This window comes from Anomaloglossus baeobatrachus, chromosome 1 (genome assembly GCF_048569485.1).
Source record: "Anomaloglossus baeobatrachus isolate aAnoBae1 chromosome 1, aAnoBae1.hap1, whole genome shotgun sequence".
In the NCBI taxonomy this organism is placed as follows: Eukaryota; Metazoa; Chordata; class Amphibia; order Anura; family Aromobatidae; genus Anomaloglossus; species Anomaloglossus baeobatrachus.
The window spans coordinates 560,388,253-560,406,354 of NC_134353.1; the positions used below are offsets into that span (position 1 = coordinate 560,388,253).

The 18,102-nt window shown below is 39.9% G+C and overlaps 1 protein-coding gene across 1 annotated transcript in view; it reads left to right on the plus strand.

The window, feature by feature from the left end:
- The window catches only part of FREM1 (FRAS1 related extracellular matrix 1), a 289,664-nt gene that overhangs the window by 84,778 nt on the left and 186,784 nt on the right, over positions 1-18,102 (plus strand). The window contains exons 9-15 of the mRNA XM_075316948.1: positions 150-494; positions 1,065-1,207; positions 4,047-4,243; positions 7,889-7,979; positions 12,697-12,864; positions 14,215-14,423; positions 15,816-15,909. Of these exons, the coding sequence (XP_075173063.1) occupies positions 150-494; positions 1,065-1,207; positions 4,047-4,243; positions 7,889-7,979; positions 12,697-12,864; positions 14,215-14,423; positions 15,816-15,909 (1,247 nt within the window). The remainder of the gene's footprint in view (positions 1-149; positions 495-1,064; positions 1,208-4,046; positions 4,244-7,888; positions 7,980-12,696; positions 12,865-14,214; positions 14,424-15,815; positions 15,910-18,102) is intronic.

Below are 18,102 nucleotides of genomic sequence, written 5' to 3' on the forward strand. Positions count from 1 at the left end.
TGACAAGTAATTTATTCATTTCTGTTCATGTAAAGTCAACCTAATTGAATAGGATCCATTGTGTTCTATCATGTTAAAATAACTTTATTAAAAAAACCACAATCTTTTAGAAGTTTCACTAACGCTGAGGTCTGTTGTTCTCCAACTAGGTGGAAAAGGATTTATGTTCACCGTTAAAGACATACAGGATGGCGCTGTCTGCTACCACCATGATGACAGTGACACCACCAAAGATTTTGTTGTATTCCGAATATTTGATGGACGTCATAGCATTCGACACAAGTTTCCAATTAATATTCTTCCTAAAGATGACAGCCCGCCTTTTCTCATCACCAACACAGTCATTGAACTCTCGGAAGGACAGACTGTTCTCATTCAAGGCTCTATGCTGTGTGCCTCCGACATGGACTCCAGCGATGATTATATTCGCTTCAATATCACTGCACAATCAGTGGCTGGGAGCATCCTGAAGAAACCAGGACAGAATGCCTTAGGTATTACTTGACATGACATTGCTTGTTTCATATACAGTATATATACCAATATATATATATATATATATATATATATATATATATTATATATATATATATATACTGTATATTTTATATTTATGTATAGTGCTAAACATATATACCATATGTACCTATATAAATAATGCCGCTAAGACAATCTTGCTACATTGTGATTCACTTGTGGGTATGATGTTTTATGTGGATTTCTTTTTTTTGGTCAGGAAAACCTTAAGAGTAGGAAAGCTATGTCTTGAAGCTATGTCTTGAAAATAGGCCTTGTCATCTCAATTTAGTTATATATGCATAATCTGTAAAATGTGCATAACTAATGATCACTGACTATGTAGGGTTCCAGTCTTTTGTTCATGAGCGTAAACCTCTTCTTTCATTGTAATTCTGTAATAAGTTGCCCTACTCAGCACCATATAGAAGCACATACCATACGGAACTGTAGAGATTCTGTTATAGCACTGCCATGTGCATAAAACTTACAATGATTTCAGTTATCCATTTTAACCTATTGTTATACTTCTTTATTCCCTTGGCAAGCTTATCCTGTTACTACTTTTCTGCAAAGAGACTTATTCAATGGCATCATATATTACAAACATCTTGGAGGAGAAATCTTCGAAGACTCGTTTGAATTCATCCTATCTGATAGCCATACACCTCCGAACCTGTCTGGTCCTCAGGTATGTGAAGATGGTTTGAAAACAAATTTGCGCACATTTTAGACCTTTGCTGAGATACTTGCCAATCAATTAATGGCAAACCAAAAAAAATGGAAGGAAAGAGTCACACATGTGGAGCCACATTTTCCAGGTGCCATGAGATTCAGTGATGTCTGATATTAAAGTAATGGTGAGAAAAGTATATGAACGTGACAAAGGAGATGGTGATTAGGATGTTGATGGGCTTAATACATAAGAAGGGCACCACCTATTGGGATCTCCTGGTATACAAACTGAACTAAATTGCATAAAGAAGAAATAGGAGTATACCCTGTAGGGATCACCAGAAAGTCTATAGTTTGAAAAAAGTGAAAAACTTTATTAGATATAGAGTGCACAATGTCATGGATCAGAGAACAAATAGTAGGCAAAGCACAATACAAAAACAGACAACCAGACGTAATGTTAAAAACATTGAAAAAGGCAACAAAAAACTAGCATGCTATCCCGAAAGAAATTCTTTTAACGATCTGTATTATGAGTATATAACAATCCCCACACAAAATGTAAAAATTATTAGGCTAACCCCTAATCTATGCACTATAAATAGATGTATGGTGTACAACAGCCTACACAAAAAATCGATATAAACATTTACAGCACGTGTTGGTGTACTCAGTCACCAGTTGCCAGAAGGAGGCACACCTTTAACTAATTTATCTAAATCCTTCCATCCCTTGATGCTTTATTTTAAACAGCAGAGGAACAACAGCCTTTGGGTCACAGTGGGTATCTATACCAGAATTTATAACCTGATTTAGTCTTTATATTGATATGAGGAACCTTATTATTTTCCTGCTGATACTATCCCCCGGTTTAACTCTTTATACTGGTTAAGGGTGGTGACAACTTGTACTATTATAACATTTGGGATAGTGTATGGTTATTAGCCTAGTAAGGATTAATGGTAACGGTGGGATAATGCATATTGCCACTATGGGACTGCCAGACTACAGGTGTTAATTTGTTGCTGGATTTATCTAAATTATTTGATGACATCACATTGGAGAATGTGCTGTAAATGTTTATATCGATTTTTTGTATAGGCTGTTGTGCACCAAACAGCTATTTATAGTGCCTAGATTAGGGTTTAGCCTAATGTTTTTTACATTTTGTGTGGAGATTGTTATATAATACAGATAGTTAAAAGAATTTCTTTGGGGTTAGCATGCTAGCTTTTGTTTCCATTTGAGGCTTTTTAAATGTTTTTAACATTATGTCTGGTTGTCTGTTTTTGTATTGTGCCTACTAATTGTTCTCGTAGCCATGACATTGTGCACTCTATATGTAATAAGGTTTTTCACTTTTTTCAAACAATAGACTTTCTGGTGATCCCTACAGGGTATAGTCCTTTTTCTTCTTGATGTTGATGGGCTACAAAACAAATTTTGTTAAATTTCTAAATATTAAGGATATGCTATAAAATTAGTTATTATTCTCAAATAGCTTGAAAAAAGGCAAAGCAACTATCCATAAATCTTTGACTTAGAAGGAAATCTGCAACACAGAGCTGAAATGTGGAAGTGGAAAAATAGGTGTTACTGTAAGAATTGTTTCAACCATTCTGAAAATACTTTTGTAATTTTTGCTTGTACAAATACCCTAAAGGGTACTTTACATGCTGCGATCTCGCTAGCGAGATCGCAAGCAATTGTACCCGCCCCCGTTGGTTGTGCGATACTGGCAAATCGCTGCCCGTGGCGCACAACCTCGTTAGTCCCCGTCACACGGACTTACCTGCCCTGCGATGTCGCTCTGGCCGGCAAACCGCCTACTTTCTAAGGGGGCGGTTCGTGGCGTCACAGCGACGTCACACGGAAGGCGTCCAATAGAAGCGGAGGGGCGGAGATGAGCGTGACGTAACATCCCGCCCACCTCCTTCCTTCCGCATTGCCGGTGGGATTCAGGTAAGGAGATTTTCGTCGCTCCTGCGGCGTCACACACAGTGATGTGTGGTGCCGCAGGAACGAGGAACAACATCGCTAATAAGCAGACAACGATTTTTGGTTTCAGGACGACCTCTCCATGGCAAACTATTCAGACCTCTTTTGCGATCATTTAAGGTTGCTCATTGGCATCACACACTGCAATCTCGTTAATGAAGCCGGATGTGCGTCACAAACACCGTGACCCCGACGATACTTCACTAATGATATCGCAGTGTGTAAAGCCCCCTTTAGGCTTGAGGTTTTGTTGATTTTAGTAAAAGTTCACACAATTATACGAATTTCAACTTAAAAGGAGCCTATCACGCTTCCCAAATTGCCACCATCATCTGTGACCTAATCCTGTATTCTAATCATGGCCCCAAAAGACTTTTGATATGCGTGACAATATTATTTTATACAAACGCTCTGTGGATGCCTTAAACTAGTTTGAACTTTTACTTTCTGTCATGTCTTCAGTGTGGAATATTGCTCCCATGTGAGAGATTTATTGGACTTCAAACAGAGCAGGAACAGTGAGGAAGAAAGTCAAGCAAAGGGAGAATGGTTAGAGGTTGGACTAGTTGTATAGATGCCCCAGTGAGGACATTGATGCCCAATAGACATAAAAAGGGTTTTGGGACAGCAAAGACTTCATTAGGATGCATTTTTAGGACCTGACAAGTTCCCTTTAAGTTGATCTACATTGTCCCAGGCTACATGGTTTATGCTTCAGAAGCCTGCCATAAGATTAAAGATATGGTAGAGCAATGATTGAAGCACTGGACTACCCTAGAACATTAATATATCTGTGTACAACTAGGTTAGGCAGCACAATAATATAATTTTAGAATATTTGTCATTTGTGTTTTTAGGCGGTGATTATACATATTACACCAGTGGATGATCAGCTACCTAAAGATGTCCCTGGAACAAGCCGCCATCTGATTGTTAAAGAAACCGATGTGGTATATATAACAAAGAAACATTTACATTTTATAGACACAGAGTCTCCAGAAAGAGAACTAATTTATACTGTAACCAAACCACCATGCCGAATATCCTCCTCCAGGTAGTTCTTGTACTTATGACACCTTACTGTTCACTACTATGGATGTATCTGCTTACTAATCTCCTATACACTTTTGCTTTGCCAACAAGTAAATGATATGGACACCTTTTGGGAAATTTTTGTTTTACTGAAATATAAGTTACTAATGAAACATATGTTACCAATGAAATCCATTAGTTTCTCTTCTCCTGCACAATCGTCCAAGCTGATATATGACCAGCTGAAAGTTGTACTTTTACTAACTTCTTAAGGACTGAGCCACTTTGTATGTTAATAACCGAGTTTCATTTTCCAAGTCTCACCAGTGTAATTTTATAAGGCAATAACTCTGGAACGCTTCAATATATCCAAGTGATTCTCAGACTATTGCTTTGCGACACATTGTACTTCATGTTACTGGTACATTTTAGTCAATATAATTTTCATTTATTTATGAAAATATTGAAAATTTGGCCAAAAATTTCCCAATTTTTAAACTTTGAATCTTTATGCTCTTAAACTACATAGATACACCACACAAAATAGTTAATAACTTTTTCCACATGTCTATTTTACATCAACATCATTTTTTAAATATATTTAATATATATAGGGTTAAAAGTTTATCAGTAATTTCTAATTTTTGCAACAAAATTTACAAAATTAATTTTTTAAGGACCACATCACATTTGAAGTGACTGAGGGCCCTATATGACAAAAAATAACTCAAAAGTGACACTATTTTAAAAACTGCACCTCTCAAACTACTCAAAATCACATTAAAGATGTCCATTAACCCTTCAGATGCTTCAAAGGAGTTAAAGCAATGTGAAAGGAAAAAATGAAAATGTTACTTTTTCCCTCAAAAATGTTGCTTTAGCCCCAAATTTTAATTTTTTACAAGGGCAACAAGAGAAAATGCACCATTCAGTTTTCAGTTTGTTGTGCGATTTCTCCTGAGTACGCCGATACCTCATATGTGATGAAACACTACAGTTTAGGTGCACGGTAGGGATTTGGGGGGCATAATTGTCTGGAATGGATAGCAGGCGCCATGTCATCTTGCAGAGCCTTTGATGTTCAAACATTCCAAACCCCATTTTAGAAACTAGATCCCTCAAGGAATTTATCTAGAGCTGAGGCGAGCAGTTTGAACCCACAGGTGCTTCACAGAATTTTATAACGTTTAAGCATGGAAATTGAAAAATGCATTTTTCCCACAAAAATGTTGCTTTAGCCCAAAATTTAGCATTTTCACTTGGGTAACAGGAGAAAATACACCAAACAATTTGTTGTGCAATTTCTCCTAAGTACACTGATGTCACAAGAATTAAAGCAATGTGAAAGGAAAATATAAAAATGTAACTTTTTACCACAAAAATTTTGCTGTAGCCCCAAAATTTGCATTTTCACAAGGGTAATAGGAGAAAGTGGATTAATATTTGTTGTACAATTTCTCCTGTGTATGCCAATATCACATATGTGGTGGAAATCTACTATTTGGGTGCACGGTAATGTTTGGAAGGGAATGAGCGCCATTTGACTTTTTGAACATAAAACTGACTAGAATCGATAGTGGACACTTTGTTGCATTTAGAAAGCCCCTGATGTACCTAAAAAGTGGGAACCCCTCACAAGTAACCCCAATTTGGCAACTACACCAATCAAGGAATTTATTTAGAGGTATGGTGAACATTTGGAACACACAGGTGCTTCACAGAATTAAAAAAAAAATAGACAGTGGAAATTAAAAATGATGTTTTTTTTCCCCAAAAATGTTGTTTTAGCCCCAAGTTTTTCATTTTCACAAGGGTAGAAAGAGAAATTGGTCCACATAATATATTGTGCAATTTCTCTTGAATACAGGAATACCCCTTATGTGGTCAGGAACTCTTGATTGGAAACATGCTAGGGCTTGGAAGGGAATCAGCACTATTTGATTTTTGGAGTGCAAAATTGTCTGGAATAGATTGTGGATGCTATGTTACATTTGCAGAAATGCCGATGTTCCAAAACTGCAAAAACTCCCCAAAAATGAAACAATTTTGGAAGCTACACTTCTTCACAGAATGTTATAATATTGGGCCATGAAAATGAAATTATTATAGGGGTTTTTTCAACAATTTTTTTTATTTTTAAAAGGGTAATATGAGAAAATGGACCACAAAATTTGTTATGAAATTTCTCCTGAGTACACCAAAACCCATATGTGATCCAAAACTATTTTTCAGCCACAGTACAAAGCTTAGAAGAAAATGAGCGCCATATCGGAGTGCAGGTTTGGCTTGAATGGTATATGGGTGCTATGTCACATTGGCAGAGCCCCTGAGGCTCCAGAATAGGGGAATCCATCATAAGTGACCCTATTTTACAAACTACACCTTTTAATGAAATTACCTTGTTGTGCAGTGAGCATATTGACACCACATATGTTATACCATTGGTCAGTTAAGAAAAATAATTACATTTTTACCACTAAATTGTTGTTTTAGCCCCAGATTTTACATTTCACAAGGGGAAATAGATAAAAGTGACTCTACAATACTGTTTGGCAACATAGCAAGGCTCAGGAAGGAAGCGCTATTTGGCTTTTGAAGCACAGAGATCCCTAGAATACTTTGCAGACTCTATATACAGAGCAACTAAGTATTAGAAGAGCAGAAACCTCCTTCAAATGACCCCAATTTGGAAATTACTCCTCTTTGGGAATTTGTCCCCGGGTGTAGTAAACCAATTCTGAAGTCTGGTATCTACCCACAGAGTGTAGTAAACAAATATTTAAAACATTTTTAATTAAACAATATTGCAAAATTATTTTTGGACAAAAATTCATGAACCTTGTTAAAAAAGTCCCCTAAGATGTCCATATCCTTTAAGTTTAACCATTCTGAAAATCTAGTCAAAAATTATAAAATTTAGTTATATAGAGGCTACAATCATTCAGATGGCCTCCAAAATCTTACCAAGGATTATATGAATGGATGTTCTGAGGAGCTCCTCTTGGCTTGCTAGCTCACGAGTGGGATATGTGCACCATGGGCACAGGGTGATATGTCTAGATAGCAATATGCAGAATAGATAAGTATTTATACAGAGAGATCAGGAAAATATCTGTATTTCAAAATCGGTGGATTTAAATAATTTTAAACTATAAATGTGCAGAACCTGTCAAAAGTCAGAAATGTATTAAGCTGCAAGTATACTTCACTGTATTAGGAATATCCTACCTACTAACAGCAGAAACTTTTTTTTAATCTTCATTCACACTGTTGTCACGATGATCTGTCATGGTTTCCCTTCCTTGATGGGCATAAAAACGGAATGTAATCTGCCACACTATTTTACACGTTAATAAACACAATGGAATCAAATAGGGTACCTTTACACGGAGCAAATCTGGGCAGAAATTTCTGAATATGTCTGAATAGGTCTTGCAGAAATCCATGTGCATGCTGCAGAAGTGACCTGATTTTCAGAATGAATCTCCCATGGACCCTTTAAATTATGATGCCAGTGTGAACAACGCTTCTGGTGGCCCTTATCCTACTGTACTAATATGCCTTATATTAAATCTAATAATGTGGATGTGCACTATGTATTTATGGAAGATGCATGGTAAAAATATGTAACTGCAAGATAACCGTAAATTTACCAATTTTTGTTCAGTGACCTAGATGCTGGGAAGATTGTTCTCGTAGATAGCATTCCGAAACTTGCAAAAGATCATGCTGCTATCGTGACGTCAACTTTTACACAGGTACATTTAGCTTCTATTTGTACATTATACAGGAGAATACTGTGTGCTTTCTATTTATCCTTTGAGGTTTCTTGATGACTACATTATTAAATAATGCCTGAAGGGTGGTTTCAAATACAGTGTTTTCTTGAAAAATGCTATTGTAGCTTTTGATTCAGCTGATTGCCCAAAGGCAAGAGTGGATTCAAAGTGAATAGGTAAGATAAAGGGATGCTGTATACTTCTATAATTCTCACTAGTTCCACTTTTGGCTTGAAATGGCATTACAATCTCAAGTGATGTCTTTTAAAAATTGCTCTGTGTGTGAACTAGAAACATTGTAGCTATTCACGGGGGGGATTTGTACCCAAGAACTCATGAGAAGTATGCTTGGAAAGATTTATACCCCAAAACTCATGGGAATTATTCATAGGAAGATTTGTACCCATGTATTAATGAGAAGTGTTTTTGGGATATGTGTATCCAAGCACTCTTGAGAAGTATTCATAAAAAGATTTGTACCCAAGTACACATGTAAAGCATTCATAGGATATTTGTTAACCAAATACTCATGGAGAGTATTTATGAGACGATTTGAATGCAAGTACTCTTTGGAACAATTTATGGGAAAATTTGTACCCAAGAACTTTTGGGAAGTATTCATTGTAAGATTTGTATTCAAGAACTAAAGAGACGCATTCATGGAAAGATTTGTTACTTATGGGAGGTATTAAAGGGAATATTTGTACCCAAGTTTTCACAGGATGTATTCATGGGAATATTTGTACCTAAGTTCTCATGGGAAGTATGAAAGTACTCATGGGGAGTATTGATGGGAATTTTTGAATGCAACTGCTCATGTGGAGTATTCATGGGAAGATTTGTACACATGTATTCATGAGAAGTATTTATGGGAAGGTGTAACCATGAATGGGTAACCATGTACACATGAGAAGTATTCATGGGATTTTATTTTACCCAAATACTCATTAGAAGTACTCATGGGATAATTTGTACTCAAGTACTCAAGGGAAGTTTTTATGGGAATATTTGTATCCAAGTACTTGTGGGAAGTATTTATGGGAAGATTTATACCCAAGTACTCATAGGAAGTATTCATGGGAAGATTTGTGCCCAAGTACTCATGGGAAGTATTCATGGGAACATTCGTAACCAATATCCAAGTACTTTTCCTACATATTTTAATTGTTCTAAGAATGTTTATTTGGAAAAATAAATACAGTAAAACCACAATATAGTCTCATCCATTCAAGAAAATTCAGACAACACATTAAGACAGGGATGTTAAATTCAAATACACAGTGGGCAAAAATTAAAAATTTGGACTACAATTGAGGAAGTTTTTCCTTATCATTAAATATAAAGATGAACCTTTTGAAATGGAAACAAACTTGAAGAGGTTCTCCCATGAACAAAGTACATTTTTCTTAATATATCTTAGACTAAAAATAAATTCCACAAGTGGATTAAAAAAAAAAAAGTTACTTCCCCGAGATAAATGTGCCTCTGTGTAATGGATGTGTAGGAAGATGGTCAGTGAAACAACAGCACCTGGGCAGAGGAGGAAGCAAAAGAGAGTATACAGACATAATTCACTGGCAGACACAGACAGAAGAGGGCCCCTGTGCAAAAAAAATAAATGGGCCTTTTGTAGTACAATAGCTCATGAAAGTGCACAATCCCACCTGCTTTGGAGGTAGAAATGGGCCTCCTTAACTCTTTTGCTCCTGTGTGGCCATACAGGTTGCACCTTAAATATGTCCACCACTGCAGACATTACCGCATGGAGTCACAGATGACTCTTTATGTAAGGTAAAACAAGTTTTTAACCAGGCTGGAAATGTTTTTCCTTACAGAAAGTAGCAGCTGTGATCCCATGCTCTTCTAGCTGTATAGTCTCTTTTGCGATCTCCCCTGCCCAGGAGATGTGGTATGATCAGACCATGTCACTGTACGGTCAGCCACGGACATTACACAGTAGATAGAAGGGGCACACATACAAGTTATTTCATCACAGGAAAACATTTTTGTAATACATCCAATTGTGAAATGTATTTTTTTTTTCAAAAATCTACTCATTAAACTGTACTTTGGTTGTTGGAGCACCCCTCTAAGTTCTGTTTAAACATTTAATCTACTGATTAACCCCTTAACGACCGCGGGCCGTAAAATTACGTCCTAAATGACATAATCTTACTGCCCGCGGTCCTCCGGCGGCAGCATGCCGCGATCGGCACACATCTCAGCTGATTTTCACAGCTGAGATGTGTGCCTGCTAGGCACGAGCAGAATCGTTATCTGCTCGTGCCGATTAACCCCTTATATGGCGCTGTCAATACATGACAGCGCCATTATAAGCGCAATCGCGGTAAAGTTTTTACTTACCGCCGAAACCGGAAGTCACGTGACGCGATCACGTGACTCCCGATAGTTGTCATGGTAGTACAGGGTCATGTGATGACTCCTGTACTACACATGAATTGGTTTCACTTTCGCTGTGCCCGGGGCACAGCAAAAGAGAAAGACAGCGTATCTGCTGTTTACAGCCTTCCAGCTGTGATCAGCAGATACTGCAGAGCGATCGGATTGCTGATCGCAATAGCCCCCTAGGGGGACTAGTAAAATAAAAAAAAAAAGTAAAAAAATAAGTTTTAAAAAATTAAAAAAAAACAAAAAAACCTAAAAGTTCAAATCACCCCCCATTCGCCCCATTGAAAATTAAAGGGTTAAAAAAATAAAAAATATACACACATTTGGTATCGCCGCGTTCAGAAACGCCCGATCTATCAAAATATAAAATCAATTAATCTGATCAGTAAACGGCGTAGCGGCAAAAAAATTCCAAACGCCAAAACGACGTTTTTTTGTCGCCACAACTTTTGCGCAAAATGCAATAAGAGGCGATCAAAACGTAGCATCTGCGCAAAAATGGTACCGTTAAAAACGTCAGCTCGAGACGCAAAAAATAAGCCGTCATTGAGCCTAAGATCCCGAAAAATGAGAACGCTACGGGTCACGGAATATGGCGTAAAACGTGCGCCACTTTTTTCGGACAAACTTCCGATTTTTTTTTAACCCCTTATATAAAAGTAAATCTATACATGTTTGGTGTCTACGAACTCGCACTGACCTGAGGCATCACACCCACACATCAGTTTTACCATATAGTGAACACAGTGAATAAAATATCTCAAAAACCATAGTGTTATCGCACTTTTTTTGCAATTTTTCAGCATTTGGAATTTTTTTGCCATTTTCTAGTACACAATATGGTAAAACTGATGGTTTCATTTAAAAGTACAGCTCGTTCCGCAAAAAATGAGCCCTCACATGACCATATTGACTGAAAAATAAAAAAGTTACGTCTCTCAGAAAAAGAATGGCGAAAAAAAAAAACGGAAAGCGAAAAATCGGCCGGTCGTGAAAGGGTTAAAAAACAGTACATTACAGGCTTGTTACAGTATGATTTCTTTGCACATTTGCCTGCACACTGCTTTATCCTACACATCTCTCTGGCAACTATACGACTATTTTCCTCTACCAGTAACACCATAGTGGCAGCCAATGAATTCATAGAGTACCACATGGCTCTAACCATGTCCCCTCACACAGGGATTTGTTTACCACCGGACGGAGTTCTTTCACCACTGTCTCTGTGCCAACCCATTCACCCAGGTCTGTTACCTCATGCCTAGACTGGTCCTATTGGAGTCAGTTTCTTCCCAGAAGTCCCACTAGAGCCAAGGACCACTACTTCCAGAGACGGTCAGTGACGTTTCGCTGCACCCGACTACTTAAGAGCTTCTTTTTCCACTTGCTCTGGACTTTCTGGGGTGACCCTGAGGGTCTGGTCGAATTCACCCTGGGCCTCTCTTACTATACCTCCCACAGGTACTGCTACAGCACTCTACTCACTTGCGTCCCTATCTGACTAGAACCAGGACGTTCTTAATGCCTTGCCCCTTACTGTGAGGCAACCTCCTTCCTTTAACTTTTTAAGCCCTACCACTTTACCCCAGCCCTAACCTCTCTCCTACAGCTAAGGGACTGGTGCCTTCTAGTGGTGGCTGCAAATGGTGCACCCGAAAGCACACAAATAACATTTCAAAATAATACACATATATATAACCATGATGTCTTCCTACATTTGTACAAATTTGCAAAGATGAGTGGGTAATTTCTCTTTTTGCCAGTCAAATAGAAGCTTAAATTTAGGAAGAACCGGAAGGGGATCAGTAGATATGGTACTGAGCAGGCCACGGTAAGGTGCAGGGAGCTGTACGCTTCTATTTGTGTGAGACACAGGGACAAACTCCAGATGTGCTCGCAGTGCCGCATCATCAAGGGAGTGATGTGAGATGTTGGAGGCATTTACAGGAGGGGGACGGGTGCTCCGCATCATTAGTGTGGGCATGGTGGCTACTCCTGATCAAAAATTAAACTGGTGGGTGATGTATATTAGCAAGCATTATCTAGTAGAGAGGGCCAGCTCTGATAAACATTAGATATTTCCTCATGGGCCAAATATAATTACCCTGCCAGCCACAGTTGGCCTATGGTCCAGAGTTTATTGTGTGTATGCATTAAGAGAATATGTGCAGTGCTGCAATGTTGACTACATCCAGTAATACAATAATGCATTGCCTCTACCACAAATCTGCAGGAATGCTTCAAATAACAAACTGACATGAAAACGATGAATCTCTTGGTTTTACAGCATGCGGTGAGCCACATGAAGGTTGCATATATGCCCCCCATGGAAGATATAGGCCCTGAAGTTCTACATATCCGTTTTACTTTATCGGTCAGCAACAGGCATGGAGGTACATTGTATGGTATCTGTATCAACATCACAATACTTCCTGTAGACAATCAGCCTCCTCAGGTAAATGCTACCACAGATCTTCCGTAATCACAGTTAATTATGGCACACAATTCATTAGTGTAACCGCCAATTCAGGAGACTTCTTAGAATAAGCTGTCATGTCATCATATCACATTACTACCAAATCAAGAGAAAATAATTGAATATAAGGGGAATTGAATACTGCTATGGACAGCTATCTTTGATACATATAAGTGTTAGCCAAAATTTGGCTGTCCCCAGTAGGACAATCTGCTTGTTGTTTATACATGTCATGCTGACAACTGAGACTTTTGGGCAGGTCCAGTGTCCCATCTTATTTGAACATTCCTGAACACTTATCAGTGTTCGGAGAAAGATCATATATTATAGGTTGAAAAAAGACCTAGGTCCATCTAGTTCAACATTCCTCCACCAATTCTATATTTTGTCATATAAGCGGGCTTTACACACTGCGATATCGGTCCCGATATCACTAGTGTGGGTACCCGCCCCCATCTCTTGCGCGACATGGGCAAATCGCTGCCCGTGCCGCACAACATCACCCAGACCCGTCACACATACTTACCTGCCCGGCGACGTCGCTGTGACTGGCGAACCACCTCATTTCTAAGGGGGCGGTCCGTGTGGCGTCACAGCGACGTCACTGAGCGGCCGCCCAATAGCAGCGGAGGGGCGGAGCTGAGCGGGACGTAACATCCCGCCCACCTCCTTCCTTCCGCATAGCGGCCGGGAGGCAGGTAAGGAGAGCTTCCTCGTTCCTGCGGCGTCACACGGAGCAATGTGTGCTGCCGCAGGAACGAGGAACAACCTCGTTACTGCTGCAGTAACGATTTTTGAGAATGGACCCCCATGTCACCGATGAGCGATTTTGCACGTTTTTGCAACGATGCAAAATCGCTCATCGGTGTCACACGCAACGGCATCGCTAATGCGGCCGGATGTGCGTCACCAATTCCGTGACCCCAACGAGTTCGCATTAGCGATGTCGTAGCGTGTAAAGCCCCCTTAAGTCATTTATAAATGAATAATATATTTATATTTGTAAAGAACCCTTTCCTACTTAGCTGCCAGAATTGCTTTCCTTCCACTCGCAGTGTATGCCCCCTGGTCCTTAGTATTGTCTTTGGAAGGAATAAGTCATGTGCCAGTCCTTTATATTGACCACACATGTATTTATATATGTATTTATATTATATAATTTAAAGGATTTAACTACAGGTTTTTATTAATGGTTTTCATTTTTTTGGTGGTTGGGGGCAGGGTCAAGAGTGAATTTGAAATCTGTTTCTCTCCTTTTAGAGTTTGATAACAATGGAATCAGGTTTATCATTATCGTATTAATTGTTCTATATTGTGACTCACGTTTAGGTACTTACATATGACCTCAGAGTGGAGGAAGGGGGCTCTCATCTTTTGACTTTGGACCATATTCACATAACAGACAAGGACTCATATGAAGACAAGCTTCGCATCACACTACAAGCAGCGCCATTACATGGAATAATCCAGCTAGAAGGAAGACCAGTTATTGAGGGAGAACAGTTCAGCTACATGGACTTCAGCACGTTAAAAGTTAGGTTAGGATTATTACAATCATTGCTTTAATTTGCATGTATCAGACAAAACTATTTCTCCAATTCATTCGGGATAATATCGTATTGGGGATTTTTTTGTAATAGCTACTTATTGTAACATAACATCAAGTTACACCAGCAGATTGACTTCATAATATACAATAATGAACAATATTAGTGAATGCTATGCTGGTAACGTGCTCAAATTGTTCTCAGGTTCCTCACTGTCCACATTCCTTTTCTTGTCCATGGAGTAAAGTTAACTAAAGAGAATCTGTCACCAAATTCTGGCCACCTCATCTGAGAGCAGCATAATGTAGGAAAAGATACCCCGAATCCAACGAATCAAATAGTTTCCACACTTGCAGAAATTGTGATCCACTCAGAATTTTTAGATGTAGCATAAAGAACTCAGAAAGCTAACCCTGCCCAAACCATGCTCTTTGTGTTTATTATCTATTGACAGTGAACTGCTTATTAGTGGATGGGCTTAGTTGGATGACTTGGCACTTGGTAGAAGGCAACTAGTCCCAGAAATGTTAATGTCCTAGTGATAAAACCTTCATTGTAATCAAATAACAGCACACAGCTTAATAATTGACACATCACTGAAATCTATGCCTCAGCCACTATCTCCTGCTGTCTTCAGATTACATAGGAAAAACCTGCTGTCAGATTCATTTTAATAAGAGGAGAAGTTATAGTAATTAACTCAACAGCCATCACTGAAAGAATTTAACTGTGGGTCAGCTTGGGACATTAAAATTCTTTATAATTTTAATTTTATTCTATAATGATTTTTCATCTCTGCACATTTTTTTTTTTTAACGTAGAGCCCATTATTGCATTTGTGATTTTTGTTTATATTTTCTTGGTGTCTTTTATGGCTTTTTTTATCTGCACCTTATATTTATTTTTTTTATTTGAGCCTTTTATAAAGTCTATTTTATATGGGTTTAGCTGTTTAATATTTGTCATTGTGGATGAGATTTCCAGATGTTTTCAGGTAATTCATCAATTGTGACTTTTTATACAGTCACTAAATTTTTGCATAAATGTAGCCTAATTTAGACCATTTTTTATTTTAATGGAAAGTCATGCACCACGTGTGCCATATTGAGAAATTTGGATAAAAAAAATATCAATGAATACTACAGGACAAAAAAAGAAGTGACTGAAAAAGTTTCAAGTAATAAATAAGGTTAATAGTGTTTGTCTTAATTTCCAGTACTCTGACATAAAGATAGATTTATATAATATATTTAAGTTATTGTATCCAAAAATTTATTATACATGTTTTAATTTATATTTTTTTTCTTTCAACTGTATAGAATAATAGATAATTGGCAAAAATCACATGCATCAAAGTACTAACTGTTACTCTCAATACTCCAGGTATCAGCATGATGGCTCAGAAACCCTTCATGATGAAATAAAATGTTTAGCTACAGATGGCATCAATTCAGCTGATTTTTTTCTAAAAATACTGGTAGGTGGCACTAGAATAAAAAATGATATCACATATGTACAAGGATAGAGAATAAGTTCAACTGTAAGAGTGTGGACCTATGGTCAAGTACTCCCCTGAAGACATCGCAGTTTTTATTGTTTTTTTTGTTGCTAATATGCAATGCGTTATATTATGTAAAGTTATTTTTGGTATGCAGTACTGCTTACAGTCACCAAATGCCACTGTTCGTTGGTTCCTTTTGGTATGGGCTTATGTAGAGATAGGAAAATCCTTGACAGAGGTTAACTACATAGCCGGCCCACAATGGAGTGGGATAAGGAAACTGATATAGGAAGGAAGGCATTCCTGTTGAGTGCAGTGGCGTATAGTGTGGGAGAGAAGACAAAGCAGAGAGACAGAAGTAGGGGTACATGAGACCAGGATCAAAATGAAGGGTTAACTGTCAAGCGGCGATAGATAAGTTGACGCCTACGAACAAGCATGTGAACAGTGCTGAGACAGTGTTGGCCAGAGTAGAATGGGGACCTTCAGAGAGATAAGGCCGCCCGGCTGAGAACATTGGCATATGGGCGTCGGCTCTACAAGCAGCCCTGAAAATGAAAAGTAACGAGTGGTAGAGCTGAGCATTCATAGTGTTATACTTGGACCTGTTTGACTAATAAACAGTAGGATGCAGCACCAACAAATATCCCCTGATTCTCAGTCGGCTTCTATGATTGAGAATAAGAACATGCTCAATACCCATGCTGAAGAGCTGTTCTTTGTTACAATGAAAAATGGAAGGATAATACTTACTGAAATCCTGTGGGTGACGTTATCTGCAAGTAAAGTGAAAGACGTTTTTAAACACTGTTGTGGACTTCCTTTAAATGACACTGAACGCAGCCGTACTGCACTAAGTGCAGCAGAGGATTAGAAGAAGGCCTCTGTCCTAGAGGTACCAGTCCAAATAAGTAATGCTACTACACACACCACTGTTGTCTATTATGTGCCGGGGCGAGGCGAGTGAGGCCCTGCACCATGACTATGTTGTCACGGCCGGGCGGTCGGGCAGACCCAGGAGGTGGATCCACTGGACCGAACTCTCGGAGATGGTGGTAGGGAGTCCGGCAGCTGAAGCACTGATGGGCAGTAGAACAGTCCGTGCAAGAGAAGGCAGCGGAGGAGTCCCAGGGACCACGGAGTCACAGAAGGTGGTCTTGGTGACGTAGCTCAGGTTCGGAGGCCGAGGTGATATCAGGCGGGGTCCGGAACCTCTGGAGCAAGATGACGGGTCACCGCAGGGATCCGGGATGGTACGGACTGTCAGATGGCAGACGGACAGCGTGCGGGGATCAGGACACGGCAGACTGGATGGCGAGGCAGGTACGGCTCTACAAAGACAGATAGGTGAGTACAGGCACATAAACACCAAGAGACCTGACTCCTAGCTCAGGGAACACGAAGATCAGGCCCCGCCCCCTTGGACAATGACCCCCTATATACCCTGTACCTGTGCAACCTCATTTCCTGTTAATGGACGCTGGCCCTTTAAGAAAGGGTCAGTGACCGCGCGCGCGCCCTAATGCGCATGCGCGCCGCCCGGGTGCCAGAAGCCAGGGAAGGAGGCTGCGAGGAGGACGCAGGGGAGCCGGCCAGGTCCAGGGAAGCTGTCGGGCGCCGGGATCGGGGGCCCGGAGCCCTGGGACGGACGGAATCCGGTGACTGGGGAGCGGAGAGCGTGGCAGGTGAGCCGGGGAACGGGGGTGAGGACCCGGGGAGCGTGACAGTACCCCCCCCCCCCACGCCCCCCTCCCCGCAACCGGGACATGAAGGCACGGATAAGAGGAGTGCCCACGTTCTCCCTGGGCTCCCAAGACCTATCCTCAGGACCATACCCTTCCCAGTCCACCAGGAAGAACTGTCGACCTCGTACGGTCTTCATGGCCACGATATCCCTTACCGCATAGATGTCATCATCGGCAATAGGAGGAGGGGCCGGACTGGCAGCAGCGGAGAAGGGACCAAGGACAACCGGCTTGAGCAGAGAGACGTGGAAGGAGTTGGGTATCCTCATCGTGGCCGGGAGCTGTAGCTTGTAGGATACCTCATTGATCTTGCTGAGGACCTTAAACGGCCCGATGTAGCGAGGACCCAGCTTGTAGGAAGGTATCTTCAATCGGATGTACTGGGAAGCAAGCCAGACCAGGTCACCAGGAGAGAAACACGGAG